The 18,017-nt window shown below is 43.8% G+C and overlaps 1 protein-coding gene across 2 annotated transcripts in view; it reads left to right on the forward strand.

Moving 5' to 3' along the window:
• Positions 1-4,381: 4,381 nt before the first annotated feature.
• Positions 4,382-18,017, forward strand: part of LOC101340607 (glutathione S-transferase omega-2) — a 20,681-nt gene continuing 7,045 nt past the window's right edge. The window contains exons 1-4 of one of the 2 annotated variants that reach the window (XM_004370118.2): positions 4,382-4,415; positions 4,844-4,952; positions 6,959-7,181; positions 8,282-8,383. In XM_004370118.2, the coding sequence (XP_004370175.1) occupies positions 4,382-4,415; positions 4,844-4,952; positions 6,959-7,181; positions 8,282-8,383 (468 nt within the window). The remainder of the gene's footprint in view (positions 4,416-4,843; positions 4,953-6,958; positions 7,182-8,281; positions 8,384-18,017) is intronic. The other variant, XM_023739154.1, reaches the window with a different exon arrangement.

Consider the following 18,017-nt stretch of genomic DNA (forward strand, 5'->3'; position numbering starts at 1 on the left):
CCACTCACCAAAGTAGGATGCAGAACATTTTCTTAATAAACTTTGTTATGCCAGTTGACCTAGATGTCCCCTGAAAGCATGGTCCCCAGACTTCTACCCCTGCTACTCTGTCCCTCAAAGTGTTTGGTTGTATTCAGGAAACTTCTTAGCTTTGGTTTAGTCCAGTTGTGCTGACTTCCCCTGTAGTGTCTGCGGTCCTTCCTTTCACCTAAGATAATTCTTGTCTTGCCCACTTTTTAAATTGGATTTGTTTTCTTATTAAGTGTTAAGAGTTCTCTGTATATTTTGGATACAAGTCCTTTATCAGATATCTGTTTTGCAGATATCTTCTCCCAGTCACCTAGATTTTCTCTTATATTATCTTCTACAAGTTGTATTGTTTTGCATTTTACATTTAGGTTGATGATCCATTTTGTGATCTTCCCAAGCTTTTGGGGAAGGTCTAAGTCAGTGTCTAGATTTATTTTTTTTGCATGTGGATGTCCTGTTATTCCAGCACCATTTGCTGAAAAGACTATTCTTTCTCCATTTAGTTGCCTTTGTCAAAGATGAGTTGACTATTTGTGTGGGGTCTCTGTTCTGTTCCATTGATTTATGTGTCTAATCTTTTGCCAGTACCACACTATCTTCATTACTGTAGCTTTATAATAAGTCTTCAAGTTGGATAGCGTCAGTCCTCCAAGTTTGTTCTTCTTCAGTATTTTGTTGGTTATTCTGATTCTTTTTGCTTTTCCATATAAAAATGTCAACACTGTTATCCAAGAGGTTCTGGATGGTCTGGAGTTTCAAAGGCCAAAATGTGCCAATTTGTAAGCTACCTAATTAAATTCTATCATTTTAATAAAAGTTGTTTAGACTTAACTACCAGTTGTTAAGCAGCTGTTGTGTGCTCCGTCTTTTCCTGGTCTTACAGCCTTTCCTTTCCACACTGGTATCAGCTTTAGAGACAAGACAATAAGTCAGGCTTTGGACTTTCAGAGTTCTTCAACTCTACTAGCTGGTCACTTTGGCCAAATAATTTCATTTTTCTATTTTGTAAAATAGGAATAATACTAGCTGCCTAAGTTAACAGTTGTAGGAATCAAGTGAGGTAACCCATTGAAATAATTTAGTCAGGGTGAGACACAATACTTTTCTTTCCTTCTTTATGCATCAATCTCATAAAATGCATTTAGAAGCAATTCCTGCTTCAGCTCAATCCTGTAAAATGAAAGGAGTTATCTTTCCACCTAGTAGAGTTCAGGATCTCAGTTTATCAGGTTAGAACAAAGGCCAGCTACCTCCTTTATCTCACGTAGATGGAAGGACAGTCCAAGTGGCCCCTGTATTGCTGGACTGTTGGCAGTGTGTCCTTAGCAGCTAGAAAGGCTCTTCCCAGCAGCAGTTTATGCTGGGGCGGGGGTGGAGGGTGGGGGTGATGTCACCAATTTTTCTTTGCCTCTAGGTATTTTGTTTTTATTCATTGCCAGGTTTCTTCAGAGCTTGTATCTTTGGTTTTGGCAAGTTTGATTATAATGTATCTTGGTGACTTTCTTTTGGGATCTACCTTATGTGGGGTTCAATGAGTGTCTTCGATAGATATCATCTTTCACGATATCAGGGAAGTTTTCTGCCAACAAATCGTCAACAATTCTGTCTGTATTTTCTGTTACAACCCCCTCCCCCCGTTCTGGTACTCCAATCACTTGTAGGTTATTCCTCTTGATAGAGTCCCACATAATTCTTAGGGTATCTTCATTTTTAAAAATCTTTTTATCTGATTTTTCCTCAAATAAGTTGGTGTCAAGTGCTTTATCTTCAATCTTACTAATTCTGACTTCTATTGACTCAATTCTGCTCCTATGACTTTCTGTTGAGTTGTCTAATTCTGAAATTTTATTGTTAATCTTCTGGATTTCTGATTTCTGTCTCTGTGTGGATTCTTATGCTCTTCTCTAATCTTTTTAATTTCCTCTATTGCGTGTTCTGCGTTTTGCTTAATTTCCTTTCTAATTTCTTGAAGAGTTCTGTATATTAATATTTTGTATTCTGCCTCCAGTAATTCCAAGAAATTTTCCTCCTCTGGAAAATTTCTAGATTTTTTATTTTGGGAGCTTGCTGAAGCCATCATGGGTTGCCTGTTTATGTGATTTGATATTGACTGTCGTCTCCGAGCCATCAATAAGTTATTATATTTATTTATTTTATGTTTGCTTACTGTGTCATAGCTTCTTGTTTTGTTTTGATATGCCCAAATAGGCTGCTTGTATGAGCTAGTTTGATTATTGGCACATTTGAAGCTCTAATGTCCTGTCACCCAGTGTTTATATCAGTTACTAGGTATGTGAACTCAGGAGTCCGCCCACTCCTCCTGTATGGATTCAGCTCAGGTGCCCAGGTGGATAGCCACCAAGTGTGTGGTGTGGGCTCACACTTACAGTCCTGGACAGGCATGGTGATTAGTGTAGGCACAGGCATCTGGCTGCAGCAGGGAGACACACTCTGAGCAAGGCAGGGAGCTGATGGCTGCCCCCGAGTGTCCAGGAGGAAGGCGTTTCCCTGTTCCCTAGAGTGTGTAGGTGAGTGGGTTTTGCAGCTGGACTATGAGCACCTAATGCTTTTGGCTGTAAGGACTGGTGGGCACCTCTTATTCATGGACCTCTATCGCAGGTGGCTAGGTGGTGTGGGTGGAGCCATCAGTCCTCAGGCCCCTGATGTGGGTAGGTGAAGACCCTGCTTAATGGGCAGAGCAGTGTCAAATGTCAAGAACCTGCCACTTCACAGCTGAAACAGTTGAAGTTAGAGTTCCGTATATACCCTGTTGTACTGTGGTAATGAGGGCCTACACTGTTGAGACGGGCCCACACAAGTCTATGCAGGGGAAAGGCGCTCAAAGTCCACAGATCCGTTATGTGTGTGCCTGGGCAAAGGAGCTGTGCCTACCCTGGGTTCCTGGCTTAGGGGAGCCGGCAGTTTATTTTTTCCCATTTGTTAATTTGTTCACTCTCCAAGGCAGGGAGAATGACTTCGGGCGTGTGACGGATCCTCCTTCTGGCTCAGGGGACTCGGCAATTGCTGAAGCTGGTCCAGGACCCAGTGCAGAGCAGGGAGCGGGGAGGTAAATGGGAGAGAAGTTTTTCCCTAAGGGAGGTGTTTTTGATCTGCGCTGTAGGCCATACGCAATTACTTATCTTTCGCCCATGAGGGCTGCTTCTCACTGGTTCTGGGTGGCCAAGTAGACTCCCTGGTTCTAGGTCTCTCCCTGTGCGGAAAACGGGCCTCCCAAGCATGGCTGCTTGCCTGCCTCACCACTCACCCCAGAGCTGCTCAGGCCTGAAGGGCTCAGGCTCTCGCCGGGTCAGGTCTGGCGACTCCTTGCTGCTTCCGAACAGTCTATCCCTCCCCCTGCCACTCGGTCCAGTTCTTCAACTCTGCCTTTGATGTTCAGGGCTCCCAGATTGCCATAGATAATCAATTCACTTGTTTTTTTGGGTCTTTGTTGTAAAAGGGTCCACCGGAAGTGTCTGACTACTCTGCCATCTTGGCCCCGCCTCCCAGAGCTTGTATAAGGTCTCACAAGCAGGGCCAGTTCTCAGGTGAGGCAAGTCAGGGGTCTAGGGTGCAAAATTTAAGGAGGCAGTCAGTCTCAGGGTCGTGTAAGATCTCAACACCAACAAATTTTTCTTCCCTATCCGCTGTATCATGAGAAAGTTTGTCCTTACTAAAAGAAAATAAATTTAGCTCATACTCATTACGCAGAGGATGGGCCAGTTGTCTTAGTGATGCAGCACAGGGGGCTTACAGTGGGAAAGGAAAAGTCCACTTACCCTGGTCTGCTTTTATTAAACTCCCTGAGTGGGCAAACAGTTTGCACTCTACTACTAACCTAAAGGTTGGTTGTTTGAACCCACCCAGAGGTGCTGTAGAAGAAAGGCCTGGCGATTTGCTTAAGTAAAGATTACAACCAAGAAAACCCTATGGAGCAGTTCTACTCTGTAACACATTGGGTAGCCATGAGTTGGAATGGACTTGATGGCAACGGGTTTGGTTAAACGTTTTTGCTGTTTTGTTTTTAAATACATGCTGGGTTACGTGCCCATTCTTCATGTATTCCTGATGTGAGAAGAGGGGCCATCAAATGCTGTACCCATGTGTCCAAAGCGAAGGGGACTATTCAGGGTTTTTTTTGGACCACCTCTATTCTTAAGCTTCCAAATCTGTAGCGGTGCCTCTCCAGGTTAAGTTATCCAAGCTCCTGCCCCAGATCATTTCTCCCTCTACCGCTCCAGGGCCCAGTGGCTCAAAAATTCACCTTGGAGCAGGAAGGACACGCCAAGCGCCCGCTGCCCCTGCAGCCTGTGGTGGGGACGGCCCTCAAGGCGTCAAGCCGGTGGCTGAGACCATGTCCGGGAATGCGACCAAGACCCTGGGGAAAGGTGAGTCCCCCCGACGAGTGCCCGCAGGCTGGCGGCCTGGGGGCCGTGAGGCTGGGGATGTTGGCTCTGGAGCAGGGGCCTGAAAATAGCACCAATGGCATTTCCTTTTAAATTGCTGAATGATCTCTTACAGCTGGCGGTGGAAACTGCAATGGCCAATAGAAACTGCTTGTTAGCGCCCCTCATCAAGCGGTGCCCAGGGCACACCCCTACCTGCCATACCTTAGTTCCGCCTCGGCCTGGAAACGGGGTCGCCGGGCCTTGGCCCACAAACCAGCGGGGCGGGGAGGGTTCCCCTGTAAAAAAGCCACGTGCAAAAAGCGAGTACTTTCTGGGACTCAGTCTAAGAGCCCAGCTCTCCTGGGGTCCTGGGGAAGTGAGTGAGCTCCTCTCCCACCCAGCTAACCCGCCTCTCCCTCTCCTTGCAGGATGCGCCCCCCCAGGGAGGGTCCCCGAGGGCACGATGCGCCTCTACAGCATGAGGTTTTGCCCCTACTCTCACAGAACCCGCCTAGTTCTCCAGGCCAAAGGAATCAAGTGAGAAACGAGCCCCCAGGCGCGCGGAGGTGGAGGTGGGGTGGCGTGTGTGTGTTTAAAATATGGGGCGCCCTGTCCCTTTCTTCCTGGGCAAAAGGCAGATTCTTTAACAGGCCGTCCTGAAATGCAGAGCTCTTTCGGGAGTTGGGCCTGTGCACAGAACTTTTAGAACTCAGGGTTAAATGAATCATAGGTCTGGTGAACTAGTTCCCTCCCGTAATATTTGTGAAGGAAAGGCACAGGGAGGCTACCAGCCACCTGACTGCCCCATGGAATGGAGCCCTTCAGACACATTCAAGTCAGCCCTGTTCTCGTTCTTGCTTGTGCTTACCCACAGCCAACATATCCATCTTCCCTTACACCCACCCCTGCCCCAGCCTGCTAAAATGTTAAGCTCTTGAGAGTAGGGACTTTGTTTATTTTATTTATAGGCTAGAAGAGAGGCTGGCACATAGCAGGTGCTTGATAAATATTTGTTGAAAGAATGAACAAATAGTTCCAAACAATGAAAGGAGCCCTGGTGAATCAGTGTTTAAAGCCCTCCTCTGCTAACCAAAAGGTTGGAGGTTTGAACCCACCAGCTGCTCTTTGAGAGAAAGATGTGGCAAAAAAGAAAGATCTTTGATGTTCTGAAAAACAGGTGAAACTGTGCACTACACATTAGTAAGTAAACACAAGTAAGCCTGTGAGTACCTTGCTTATTGGGTAATCCATCCCTTGGCGGGGCTGTCTTATGCATTGTTGTATATTTGATAGCACCCCTGGCCTCCTCCTCTAGATGCCAGAAGAACTCCCCTCACCCCCCATTGTGACAACCGAAAATGTCTCCAGACATTTACCCAATGTCTCTTGGGGGAGAGGGGAAAATCACTCCTGACTGAGAACCACTGCTTTCGAGTTTAAGGCAATCTCCTAGACTGAGCAAAGAATGTGCCCATTTGTTTCCTTCAATCTTTTTAAACATGGGAGTACCTCTGGCAACTTTATAGGTTTGAATCCTTAATAATAATAATTAATAAGGAGAAGAATAAGAACATCATTGCATACTTATGTACTAGACGCTGTCCTAAACATTTTATCCATATTCATTTATTTGTTCCTCACAACACTGACAAGAGATGGGTACAATTATTACCCCCATTTTACAGTTAAGGAAACTAAGCACAGAGAGATTAAGGAATCTGGCCAAGGTCACACAGCTAGACTGCTTCAACCTGAGGCAATCTGATGTCAGACCCATGCTCTTAAATGCTGAAATTTACCCTATTCTGTTGCGACCTGTTAATATCAGATTTGTATTTTCAAGCTTTAAAATGTATTAAACTCTGTAGTGCCATGGTTAAGTGTGTGATCTCTGAATCAGGCTGCCTGGACTCTGATCATGGCCTGCTACTTCTTAGTGGGCGAATTCAGGGATGGATCACCTAATAAGCAAGGTACGCACGGGCTTACTTGTGCTTATTTACTCAGCTGTAGTGCACTAAGGTTTGTAAGTAAATACAAGTAAGCCCGAGCGTACCTTGCTTACTGGGTAATCTGCCCCTGGTGACATTGTACACAAGATTCAACCCCCCAGAGCCTTAGTTCCTATGAAGTAAACCTACTTCATGGAGCCCTGGTGGTACAGTGGATAAGAGCTCAGCTGCTAACCAAAAGACAGGTATTTCGAATCCACCAGTCACTCCTTGGGAACCCTATGGGGCAGTTCTACTCTGTCCTATAGGTTTGCTATGAGTCAGAATTGACTCGAAGGCAATGGGTTTCGTTTGGGGTTAAATCTACCTCATAGGGGAATTGTGAAGCGCAAATGGGATGAAGCACTGAACACAACTTACTACAGGAATGAAGACAAGGATGTTCTGTATTTTTCTTTATACAAAAGTTAAACTTTAAAAAACTAAGTGCAATTTTAATTGTATAAATGGATTGCTTCAACTTTCAGGATGAGCATCTGCCCACACGAGCCTTTTATTTTGTCCTGTCTTGTTTTCCCTTCGCTTTTTAAGATGCCAAGTTGTCAACATTAATCTGAGAAGCAAGCCTGAATGGTTCTATACAAAGCATCCCTTTGGCCAAATACCAGTCCTGGAGAACAGCAAGTGTCAACTGATCTATGAATCTGTCATCATTTGTGAGTACCTGGATGACGTATACCCCGAAAAGAAGCTGTTTCCATGTGACCCTTACGAGCGAGCTCGCCAAAAGATGTTATTGGAGCTATTCTGTAAGGTATATCCAGTTATTTTTTTAATAGGCCACGTACACTATTTTGCTTTGTATGCCTTTCTTTCCCAAACTTCAGCCCATTTTTAAAGTTCCAACCCTGGTGGAATTGTTTGGTTTTAATACCCAGGTGTGTCTCAGGAGGATAACTGGCACAGAATTATAGGTGGTTTATGATCACTGATATTGAAGGTTAAAGTTTTAACTGATAGGCGCATTTCATTTTACATTTCACCCAGCAGTCTGGCAAGGTATAGTTATGCTGTGGTTATGACCATGTGACTTGAAAGAACTTGAAAGGTGATGCTTTAAAAGGAATATTTCTCAGACTTCCAGTAAAAAAATATTGAGGCTTGAAGATTATGCACATAAGGGGATTACCCTTTATGTCTAGGAAATGTGAAGACTAGAAAAAGGGGCCTCCTGTTGATAATGGAAGAAAAAGTGATGGAGAAATTTTAAGATAGTTGCCTTTGAAAAGAAATAAAAGCAACTCAATGATATCAATAGCTGAGATATATTGGTACTTATTATATGTCAAGCACTGTCCTAACTTCTTTATATAGGTTAACTCATTGAATCATCGCAACTGCCCTTTGAGGTGGGTACTGTTATTTTATCCATTTTTGAGATGAGAACACTGAGGCTTAGAGAGGTTAAGTGTCCTGCCTAAGATTGTACAGCATGGAAGCAGCTGAGCAAGTAAGGAGCACTGTAGAACCCTATTTGAAAACACCTGGTTTTATCAGGGTGCTATGAGAAGTGGATGCCTGAAACCAGAGATAAACTAATGAAAAAACCCATCACTGCTGAGTTGATTCTGATTCATAGTGACCCTATAGGACAGAGTAGAACTGCCCCATAGGGTTTCCAGGGAGTGGCTGGTGGATTTGAAATGCCAACCTGTTGGTTAGCAGCTGAGCTCTTAACTACTGCACCACCAGGGTTCCAGAGATAAACTAGTGTCGTGCAAAGGGAGTCAGGGAGTTTGTATGTGAGTGTTGGTCTATTATGTTTAAGTTATAAAGCTTTGGCTGCATTTTTAGGCAGAGAGGGCAAACAATTCCCTCAGTCTTCTCCACTAAGAAGCTGTGTCCTCTGATTAGGTCCCATATTTGACCAAGGAGTGTCTGATAGCAATGAGATACAGGAGAGAATGCTCGGACCTGAAGGCGGCCCTGCGTCAGGAATTCTGCAACCTGGAAGAGGTACAAAAAGGGGCCCCTCTCCTGGTCAGATACAGTGAGGAAGTGATGCAGAATCAATTGTTCACCTGCTCACCCTGACACCTCCGCTTTCACGAGCTTATTCTTTTTGCCAGACTTTGATAAGGTCAGCCTGTAGTCATCTGGTTTCAACTTGTGGTTCCCTGCCTTCCACTAACGTGCTCTGGAATTATTCATGAAAATCTGGCACAGAGTCGGCGAGGACTTGTGATGAATCCCTTCTTTTCCCAGAGTTACCACTTTCCCTGAGTATTTCTGTGGGGCTTCTGTAGCTTCTGCTAATGAGGCCAACGTCTGTTTTGGTTAGGGATTGTGTTTGGTTGCTAGTAAAAGGGACCTGACTACTGTAAATTTATCTTATAGGGGTTTATTCTCTCACATAAAAAAACCAGAGGTAGGCGGTTCAGGGCTATTTTGATGGTTTCTTCATGAAGTTACCAGGGACCCAGGCTCTTTTTGTCTTTCTGCTCCATCATCCTTAGTGTAAGGCTTTCATGTTAAAGGTAACAATAAAGCTGCTGGAACTCCAGCCATCACATCCAAGTTCCAGGCTGCAGAAAAGAGAACAGAAAGGAGAAAATAGCAAAAGTCCATGCCCCTTTAAAGGGCTTTCCCAGAAGTCCTACCCAATGACTGACTGATTACATCTCATTGGTCAGAACTTAGTTGTATGTCATGACTAGCTCATGAGGAGGATGAGAAATGTAGTCTTTTACCTGAGGATACTCTGAGTAAAATCAGGGCTCTGTACTTAAGGAAGAAGGGGAAACTGGCTATGGGTGGGCAAGGAGCAATCTCTGCCAGCAGGTCAATTATTAGCCTGGCCATAAGGGGTCTACTTACCCCTTACCTCTAGAATAATCCAGAAGGCAGTTCTTTGACTTTCTTTATCTTTGCTCCAGAAAGTGATCATTTCCCTTTCTGAGTGGGTTGTCCCTCTGTTGGCAGCCAGAGAATGCTATTTTTATCCCTTAGGGGAAGGCTGATATTATGAATACCTTTCCATTTGACCTTTATCAAATAGAAGCAGATTACATTTATTTACACTTCAGTTGCCTATCTTAGATTTGTACAATTGCAGTATTTATGGATGATGTATAGTCATGTGTAAGAAATGCCAACCTTTCGTCCTAGGCCGTAGGCTGTGGCCTTGAGCCTGATGGAGGCAGTATGGTGCAGTAGAAAGAGTCTGAGCTCTTGGATCCTGGTCTTGGCTTTGCCAGATCCCAGAACGTTGGGCAAGGCTCTGGACATCTCTGGGCCTTGTTTTCCACGTTATAAAACAGGGCAGTGTTTTGAAAAGTACGTTCCTCAGAGCCTCCAGGTTCTGCAGAGGGATCACCCAGGTAAGGGCAGCCTGTGGGTGGTTCCACATCCACCCAGACCAGCCCTGCCCTTAACCACTCTGCTCAGCAGAGCATCTAATAAGATATCATTTGTGGGGTGGAGGGGTGGGGCAGGGGATTGCTGCTTTAAAAAAATGCTTGGAAACTCCTGCAAATAAAGAATTTTCAAGGTTTTCATTTTAAGATGAGCTTACCGGATCTCATCATTCCTGGTTACCTTCTTCCTGATAGTTGCTGGGTGAAAGGATCCGGGAAGCAAAATCCTTTGAATTCAGAACCATTGCCATGAAGTTGATTCCGACTCATAGTGACCTAAAGGACAGAGTAGAACTGCCCCATAGGGTTTCCAAAGCTGTAATCTTTATAGAAACAGACTGCCACATCTTTCTCCTGTGGAGCTGCTGGTGGGTTCAAACTGCCGACCTTTAGTTAGCAGCCGAGCGCTTAATCGCTGCACCACTAGGGCTTCATTGGAATTCAAAGATAATATTTTAAAATCTGTCTCCTTCCTACTCTGCATTTGGATGATGGATGAACTTTGTAATTACAGATTGCTAAACAAATGTATGGTGGAAGCCATTTTTTCAGCTGGGCTCTTTTCCGGGGGAAGTGAACCAGTATTTTTGTGTCAGGCATTATGCTCCAGACAGTTTGTATATCCCATCTCATTTAATCCTTCCAGCAGCCTTCTCAGGTAAATGATGCTATCCCTACTTTACAAATCTGAGTGGCCTCTATGTGCAGGCTTGAATTAGATACTACCCATTGCCGTTGAGTTGATTCCAGCTCATAACGACCCTATAGGACAGAGTAGAACTGGCCCATAGGATTTCCAAGGCTGTAATCTTTACAGAAGCAGGCTGCCACATCTTTCCCCCTTGGAATGGCTGGTGGGTTCGAACATCTTACCTTTCAGTTTGTAGCCAAGTGCTTAACCACTGTGCCACCAAGGCTCCTTGAGCTAGGTACTAGGAATACAGAAATTAAAGACCTTCAGGGGACTCAATTGACCAGCTCCAGGATACCACTGAATAACACATTTTCACTTTAGTAGCTGAGCCTGGGAAATACCTGTTGTTAACCAGCCCAGGTTTAGGTAGCTTTCACTGCTGCTGTTTAAGAACCATTGAATGTTCAGCATTGTCCTAAGAGGTCTGAAGTGGTTTCTGTCCAGTAAAATGTTAGCCAGAATCTTAACCACAATGTAGGCAATATCAGAATCTGAAAACTCCCAGTGAGCTTGAACTATTCAATCCATTCCTCTACATATCAATATATTTACTCTAGGAGAGTCTAGCAAAATTGATCCAATCAAAATAGAATCAGAATAATTCTGCTACAGCTGATCCCCTGACTTATGTAACTTCTCTACATGGCTTTGTACAATCGGAATTTTGTGTGAGCTGAAAATATATTAAACACACATGGGCTTTGAGTGATAAGTAAGCCATGATTTCAATGCATTATCTTCTGCCATGTTATCCCCAAGCAAAAGGTTCAGTTTACCTTTTGTAGCCTTAAATGCTGACGTGCTCTTTCTTTAGAAATAAATGTCCTATCTGACTTTATAATTTTTTTCTTAAAAAAATCCAATATCGTCAAAATAAAGTTCATGGTGCTTGTTATATAACCACATTTTTGGTAATATTTTTGCAATTCTTTGAGATATATTTCTGCTGCTCTTACTATCAAACTGACAGCCTCTCCACATGCTTTCCTGTTATGAACGTTGATTGGCGTAAGTTTTAAAACTGTTGGTTTTTATTTATTGCCTTTTTCTAACCACACTTTATGTCTTCAAACAGATTTCTAGCCTTTGCTGAATCATTAATCAAAGCAGCTCACATTGTTTTTAGCTATATTTTCTTTTTATGTTGTTATTGAATTTCCTTTTTCAAAATAGCACTCAAGCTGTTATCTTCATGGATTTGAATGTGGCAGAACCTTTCAGTGGCTCTATATTGCCAGCGCTTTCATTCAAAATATTTCATTGCAAAAGTAGTTAAATCAAGTCCAAGTACAGTACAAGGCAGGATACAGACAGATTTCTTTGTTGCTTTGGATTTTTGCTCTCACTTTTCTTGCACTTGTTAGTTCTTTCTTAGTTGTTAGTTGCCGTGAGTCAGCTCTGATTCATGGCAACCCCACGTAAAACAGAATGAAATGTTGCCCAGTCCTGTGCCATCTGCCCAGTCCTGTGCCATCTTCATGATCATTGGTATACAATTCAGAACATGGCTCTGCTGACACCCCAAATTCAGACGACTAGCCTCCGGTACTGTGAGACAATAAATTTCTGTTCTTATAAGCCAGCGTCTCAGTCATCTAGTGCTGCTCCAACAGATCACATTAAGACACTAATCTTGTCAACCTCATCAGTGTAACCTCATCACAGTGATAGAATTTATAACACGTGAGGAGATCACATATAATCTCATCATAGTGGTAGAGTTTACAACACATAAGGAAATCACATCCAATAACACAATCATACAATACTGGGAATCATGATCTAGCCAAGTTGCTACCCACATTTTTTGGGGGACACAATTCAATCCATGACATTCCACCCTTTGGCCCCCAAAAAATCATATCTTTGCAACATGCAAAACATTCATCTCATCATATCACAGCAAAAGTCTTAACTCCAAGTCCAAAATCCAAAAATTCCTCTTCATCTGTGAAATCTAGAATACAAGTTATCTGCTTCCAAAGGTACAATGGCAGAACAGGCACAAGGTAGACATTTCCATTACAAATGGGAGAAAAGGGAGGAGAAGAAGGGATAACAGGCACCAAGCAAGTCAGCAGAACACATTACATTAGCCCTCAAGGCTCTGAAAATAATCTTCTGTTCTCTGAGACAATTTACACAATAGCCCTGCCCTCCAGACTCTAGTTATTGGCCACAGTCTCCGGATTCTGAGTGGAGGCCCCTCAGCCCTGGGCTTCAGCTCCGCCTTCCAGGCCCACTGGGACAGCAACTCTGCTCCCCTGGCTTCAGGCGCACCATTCTACTACACCATCAGAGTGACAGCTCCACCTTTAGAAACACCAGGGGCCATGGCTCCACCCTTTGAAACCCCAGAGGTCTTGGCCATACCTTTTGAGACTGAGGCAGCTCGGCTTATTGTGTTCCTTGTCTCTTCAGGTTCTGCTTCCTGTGGCCCACATCTGCCCTACTGGGGCAAGAGTTCCAAAGCTTGGTAGTTCTCCTGATTAAGTGCCTGGAGGTACCCCACTCTGCCAGGAAGCCTCCTGCACACAGGCACTCAGCTCCCTCGCTCTGTGGGTCAGCAAGCCTAACTCCACCGATAAGTGCCCGAAGGCACCCCACTCCATCAGGAAGCCTCCTGCGCACAGGCACTCAGCTCTCTCGCTCCGTGGGTCAGCTCCAGTACCGTCTTGGGCTGGTCTCCTGGTTCTGCTGCTGCTGGTTCTCTGTCACTGCCGCTTCTGTGTTGCTGCAGGTTCTCTGCCACTGCTGGTCCTCTGCCGCTGCCACACCTCTATCCATTCACAGTTTCAAAACCACTTCCACATTTTAGGTATCTGTCAGAGCAGCATCCCAGTCTTGGTACCAAATTCTGTCTCAGTTATCTAGTGCTGCTCCAACAGAAATACCACAAGTGGATGGCTTTATGAAGAGAAATTTATTCTCTCACAGTCCAATAGGCTACAAGTCCAAATTCAGGGCATCAGTTCCAGGGGAATGCTTTCTCCATTGGCTCTGGAGGAAGGTCTGTGTTATCAATCTTCCTTTGGTCTGGGAGCGTCTCTGCGCAGGAACCTCAGGTCCAAACGACACGCTCTGCTCCCGGCACTGCTTTCTTGATGGTATGAGGTTCCCAGGTGTCTCTGCTCGCTTCTCTCTTTTACATCTCAAAAGAGATTGCATTAAGACACTAATCTTGTCAACCTCATCAGTATAACCTCATCACAGTGATAGAATTTATAACACAACAGGAGATCACATATAATCTCATCATAGTGGTAGAGTTTACAACACATAAGGAAATCACATCCGATAACACAATCATACAATACTGGGAATCATGATCTAGCCAAGTTGCTACCCACATTTTTTGGGGGACACAATTCAATCCATGCCAGCCAGCCAGTTGGTGGTATTTTGTTATAGCAGCCCTAGGAAACTAAGACCAGCCTATTAAAACGATTCCACATAGAGGAGTTTTCAGAGCAGTCTTTCATCCCCGAATGTTGACTAGTCACATTTTGTATTTTTCATAGGAGAATCTAGGTTGTAACTGATGGGAAGGGGGCATGTTTTGCCACTGACCCTACTTCTAAGGCTTCTCTCTAAAGAAAAATCCTCTTATCTATACTGTGGGTTAGTTTTCCAGAGAATCAATTCCTCAGCTTGGCCTCACCTGTATCTGTGAAACAGGGACCCGGAATTTGAAATCTTGAGAACCTTCGCTCGTCTTTTATGAATTCAAAAGATTTTAGCCCCACAGTTGAGTACTTTCCTGCTGCTTCTGGATAAGGCCTTCATTGCTGATGTACTAGCAGATGACTTTGTGCCTTTTTGGGGGCTTTGCTTCATAAGAGCTATTTCCATCAAGAATAATGCTTCCTTCCTTCTCCAGCGAGGACAGCAGCAGGGATCCACCACTCTGTGCTTGTTAGACGCCCTGGATTTCAGTGGCAAAGGGAAGGCGGCCACTTCAAGGTTTGAAGCTCAGTTACTGAGGCTGAACTTGAGATCACAAGACCTTAGACTGGAGCTTTGTGGAATGCTTGGTTTGAAGAACTCTGGGATTCACTTCTCTATGATCTTGCTTCTTTCACATAAACCTTTGAGATTTCTTTTTCTTCCTTGTTGAACCTTCTGGGTCGAGCCATGGGCAGTGCACCTCACCACTGACGGCCACAAGGGGGAGCTCTGTGCTTCTTCCTTTTTCTCTAGCTCTAGGGTACCTCAAAGGACTTTCTCCTTTCTGACCCTGTGGCCAGAGAGGCCTTTCCCTCCAGGCTTTTCACGTTCATGGGGTGGAAATAGTGTACCCTTGTTGTAGAGAAAAACTTGAGGGCTGTTTCAAGTTAAAACAGAGAGGTTTATTAAGGGTTTAAAACAATTGCAATTGCGGAACTTACGTAGCTCATTGAAAATGGAACCAGGTAGTCCCTGGGCAGTTTCATTATGTAAGTATTCTTATAGGGTAAAAAGAGGAACCAAACCATAAGGAGGGCAATTACAGGAAAATTAATGAATATTGTAATAATCACACTCTGACTGGATACTGATTATTAATAGTATAGTTAGTGATTACAGATAGTTTTGCAGGATGCTTAGATCATGGTCACAAGATGCTAACATGTATTTTCTTTGTCTGTCTTGCAAAAATATCTTGTTGACAATAGCACCCGGACAGCACTCTTCATGAGTATGTGTATTTTGAGGGGTGCAGATGGTCACTTGATTAAGACTCCTCGGGGTATATGGTTTCACATCTTGGTTTTGACCACCGAGGAAAAACATGTTTTTCTCAGAAAAACATAGCTGTGAGCCTAGAAATCCAGATTAAAATTAGATAGCATGGTCAGCATACTATGCTTCTGTCTCACTGACCGCACTGAAATTTTCTTTTCCTGAGACACCCTCCTTGTACTAAACTGTTCCTTACTCCTTGTTTGCATTGCTCACTTGTTATCCCTCATCACATCCAATGAAAAGGAGGACGTTAGTCTTACTTTTTAGTCAAGTGGAGAATAGAAAACTTATAAACAGATTTTCCTGATATTCCAGAACATCAAATGGCTCTTCCCAAGTAAGGAAATCTCAATTCTTAAGCCTGAATTGAAGATGTGTTAATGCTTTTAGAAAACAGGAGAGTTAGAAGCTAGAGCCTCAGTTTCCTAACGCAGTCATTTGTCGGAGTCTTGTGGATGTCTGAGGCCCTTGAAGAAAAACATCCTCTAAGCAGATTATTTGGCCTTGCTTGGTGATACTAAAGATGATAGTTCTGAAAGTGAGGGGTTCCATTGTGAGAGAAGATATTCACCATTAAGAATGGCCAATATCATTATATGTGGCAGGTGGGAGATGGGAAGAACTCAAAATCTAGTTCTTTAAAATGATGCTGGATATTAACATAACCACTGCTAGGTGGGTTGAGATATGACATCAGTTTCCATCTCACTTATGCTGACAAAACACTCAGGAAAGATCAGACACTGGGAGACTTTAAGATTATTATAAATGTCTGTCTGTTTATTGTACCTCTGAGTCTATCCTAAAATTTCTCCAGAGAGCTCATTGGCTGTAAATGCAAGGGACTTAGTTTAAACTGAGATCAGAGAAGAGCTGTTTTAGTAAAGTTGCCAGAAGACCTTCTTATTGATGGAGGAAAACAGGACCAAGACAGTGTAGATAAGCTGCTGGTGTGCTTCTCCTCCCTGTGAGGGCCTTTGTCATGAGCTCCTGATAGAGTGAGAGGGTGAGAAAGAGGAGGATTGAGCAGGCAGTTCTCACAGGGAAGCTGAGAGCTGGGCCAGTCCTTGATAGTAGAGGAGGAGAATCTTTCAGAGCTTGCTGATTCCAGGCATTTTGCTTGAATTTAAAGAGCTAGCAAAGAATTCACAAGAGACTTGAAGGAGTTTCTTCAAGTAATTAGAGTTCTCATAACTACATATTTGAAGTTGAATGACACCAGATTGACACTAGTCTGGGAATTAGGAGAATGGTGTTTTTGTTTTAGTTCTGACACTAACCAGAGAGCCCCTTTGCCTGGGTCCAGGTTTCCTCCTCTGTAAAGCGAGGGTCTCCTGAGGAATGTCTGTGCTTCCATGTGGGAGACAGCAAGAATCAGCATATTTTCCTCTCTACTTTGGCTGCCAGAAAGCTCAAAGTCTTTATTTAAGGGACTCTGCAGGGCCCATGGCTCGATATCTTGATACTGTTTTCTTCCCTGGTTTTGACCTTCTGTTCTAGCTTTTATTTTGCCTGATCTTAGCATTTTATTATTTTCATATTTAATATTGTACACGTTTTACACTGTACCTCTAATATTTTGTATAATGAGCATGATATAAATGAATGGTAAAATGCGGGGTGTCACACAGATGAGCTCTGGAGGTCCTTCCAGTATTGATATTCTAGGACCATAAGAGGAAAAGCACTTTCACATGTCTGGAAGGTTCTAGGTTGCATAGGAGGAAGGTCTCCTACTGAGGCTCCTGAGCAGTTCAACAAACTTCTAAGGAGGCCTTGCCAGGATGTTCTGTAAAAGGGTCTGCACTTGGCACTAGTTATGGGAAGATATCTTTTCTACTGCGATTTTTAGACTTGCCCCGTACGAAGTCTGGTGGAGAAAGGCTTGTCTGGGTTGGGCCTCAAGAATCTGCAGCTGTTATCAAGAACTCCAAGTAGTTTTGATGTGGGTGTTCCCAAGTCCCAAGTGTATGTGTATTTCCAGGTGGGGGGAGGGCAAGGGGCAGAGGATAGTTGATGTCTCACCTGTTCCATCCATGTGCTCATCTTGACTTTTTATTGTACTGAGTAACCTCACTAGGGCTTGAATTACTTTATGAGTGTTTATATAAAAATTGATAGTATCCTATGACATCATATATATTTAAAGGCATACTCCTACTTTGAGTAAATTAAAAGCTTTAAAAATATGTCCTAAACAAACACCAATTACTAAGCAGTTATTAATTTTTTAAATATTGCTTTACTAAAGCTCCCACCATGAATTCCATGAAATGTGATATATATGTTGTTGTTGTTTATGGTACCATCGAATCGGTTCTGACTCATAGCGACCCTGTGTATGACAGAACGAAATACTGCCCGGTCCTGTGCCATCCTCACAATATAAGGATCGTTGCTACGTTTGAGCCCATTGTTGCAGCCACTGTGTCAATCCATCTCATGGAGGGTTATATTGGTTAATGTTAATGTGTCAACTTGGCTAGGCCATGACTCTCAATATTATGTAATTACCCTGCATTTTGTGATCTGATGTAAGGGGAATTTCCTTGAGGGTATAGCCTGCATCCAATATATATGGATGTTCTGGCAAAGCTCCTTCTCCCTCAATCCTGCATCCGACTCCTGCATCTGACCTCCAGTTCTTGGACATAAGCCAGTAGCCGGCCACCTGACCTGCAGATTTTGGGTTCATCAGCCCCTGCAACCACATGAGTCAGGGGAAGCTTCCAAGGTGACATCTGACCCACGCGTTTGCGACTTGCCAGGCTCCACAACTGCGTGAGCCATTTCCCTGAAATAAATCTCTCTCTCT

Source organism: Trichechus manatus, unplaced genomic scaffold (genome assembly GCF_000243295.1).
Source record: "Trichechus manatus latirostris isolate Lorelei unplaced genomic scaffold, TriManLat1.0 scaffold00007, whole genome shotgun sequence".
NCBI lineage: Eukaryota > Metazoa > Chordata > Mammalia > Sirenia > Trichechidae > Trichechus > Trichechus manatus.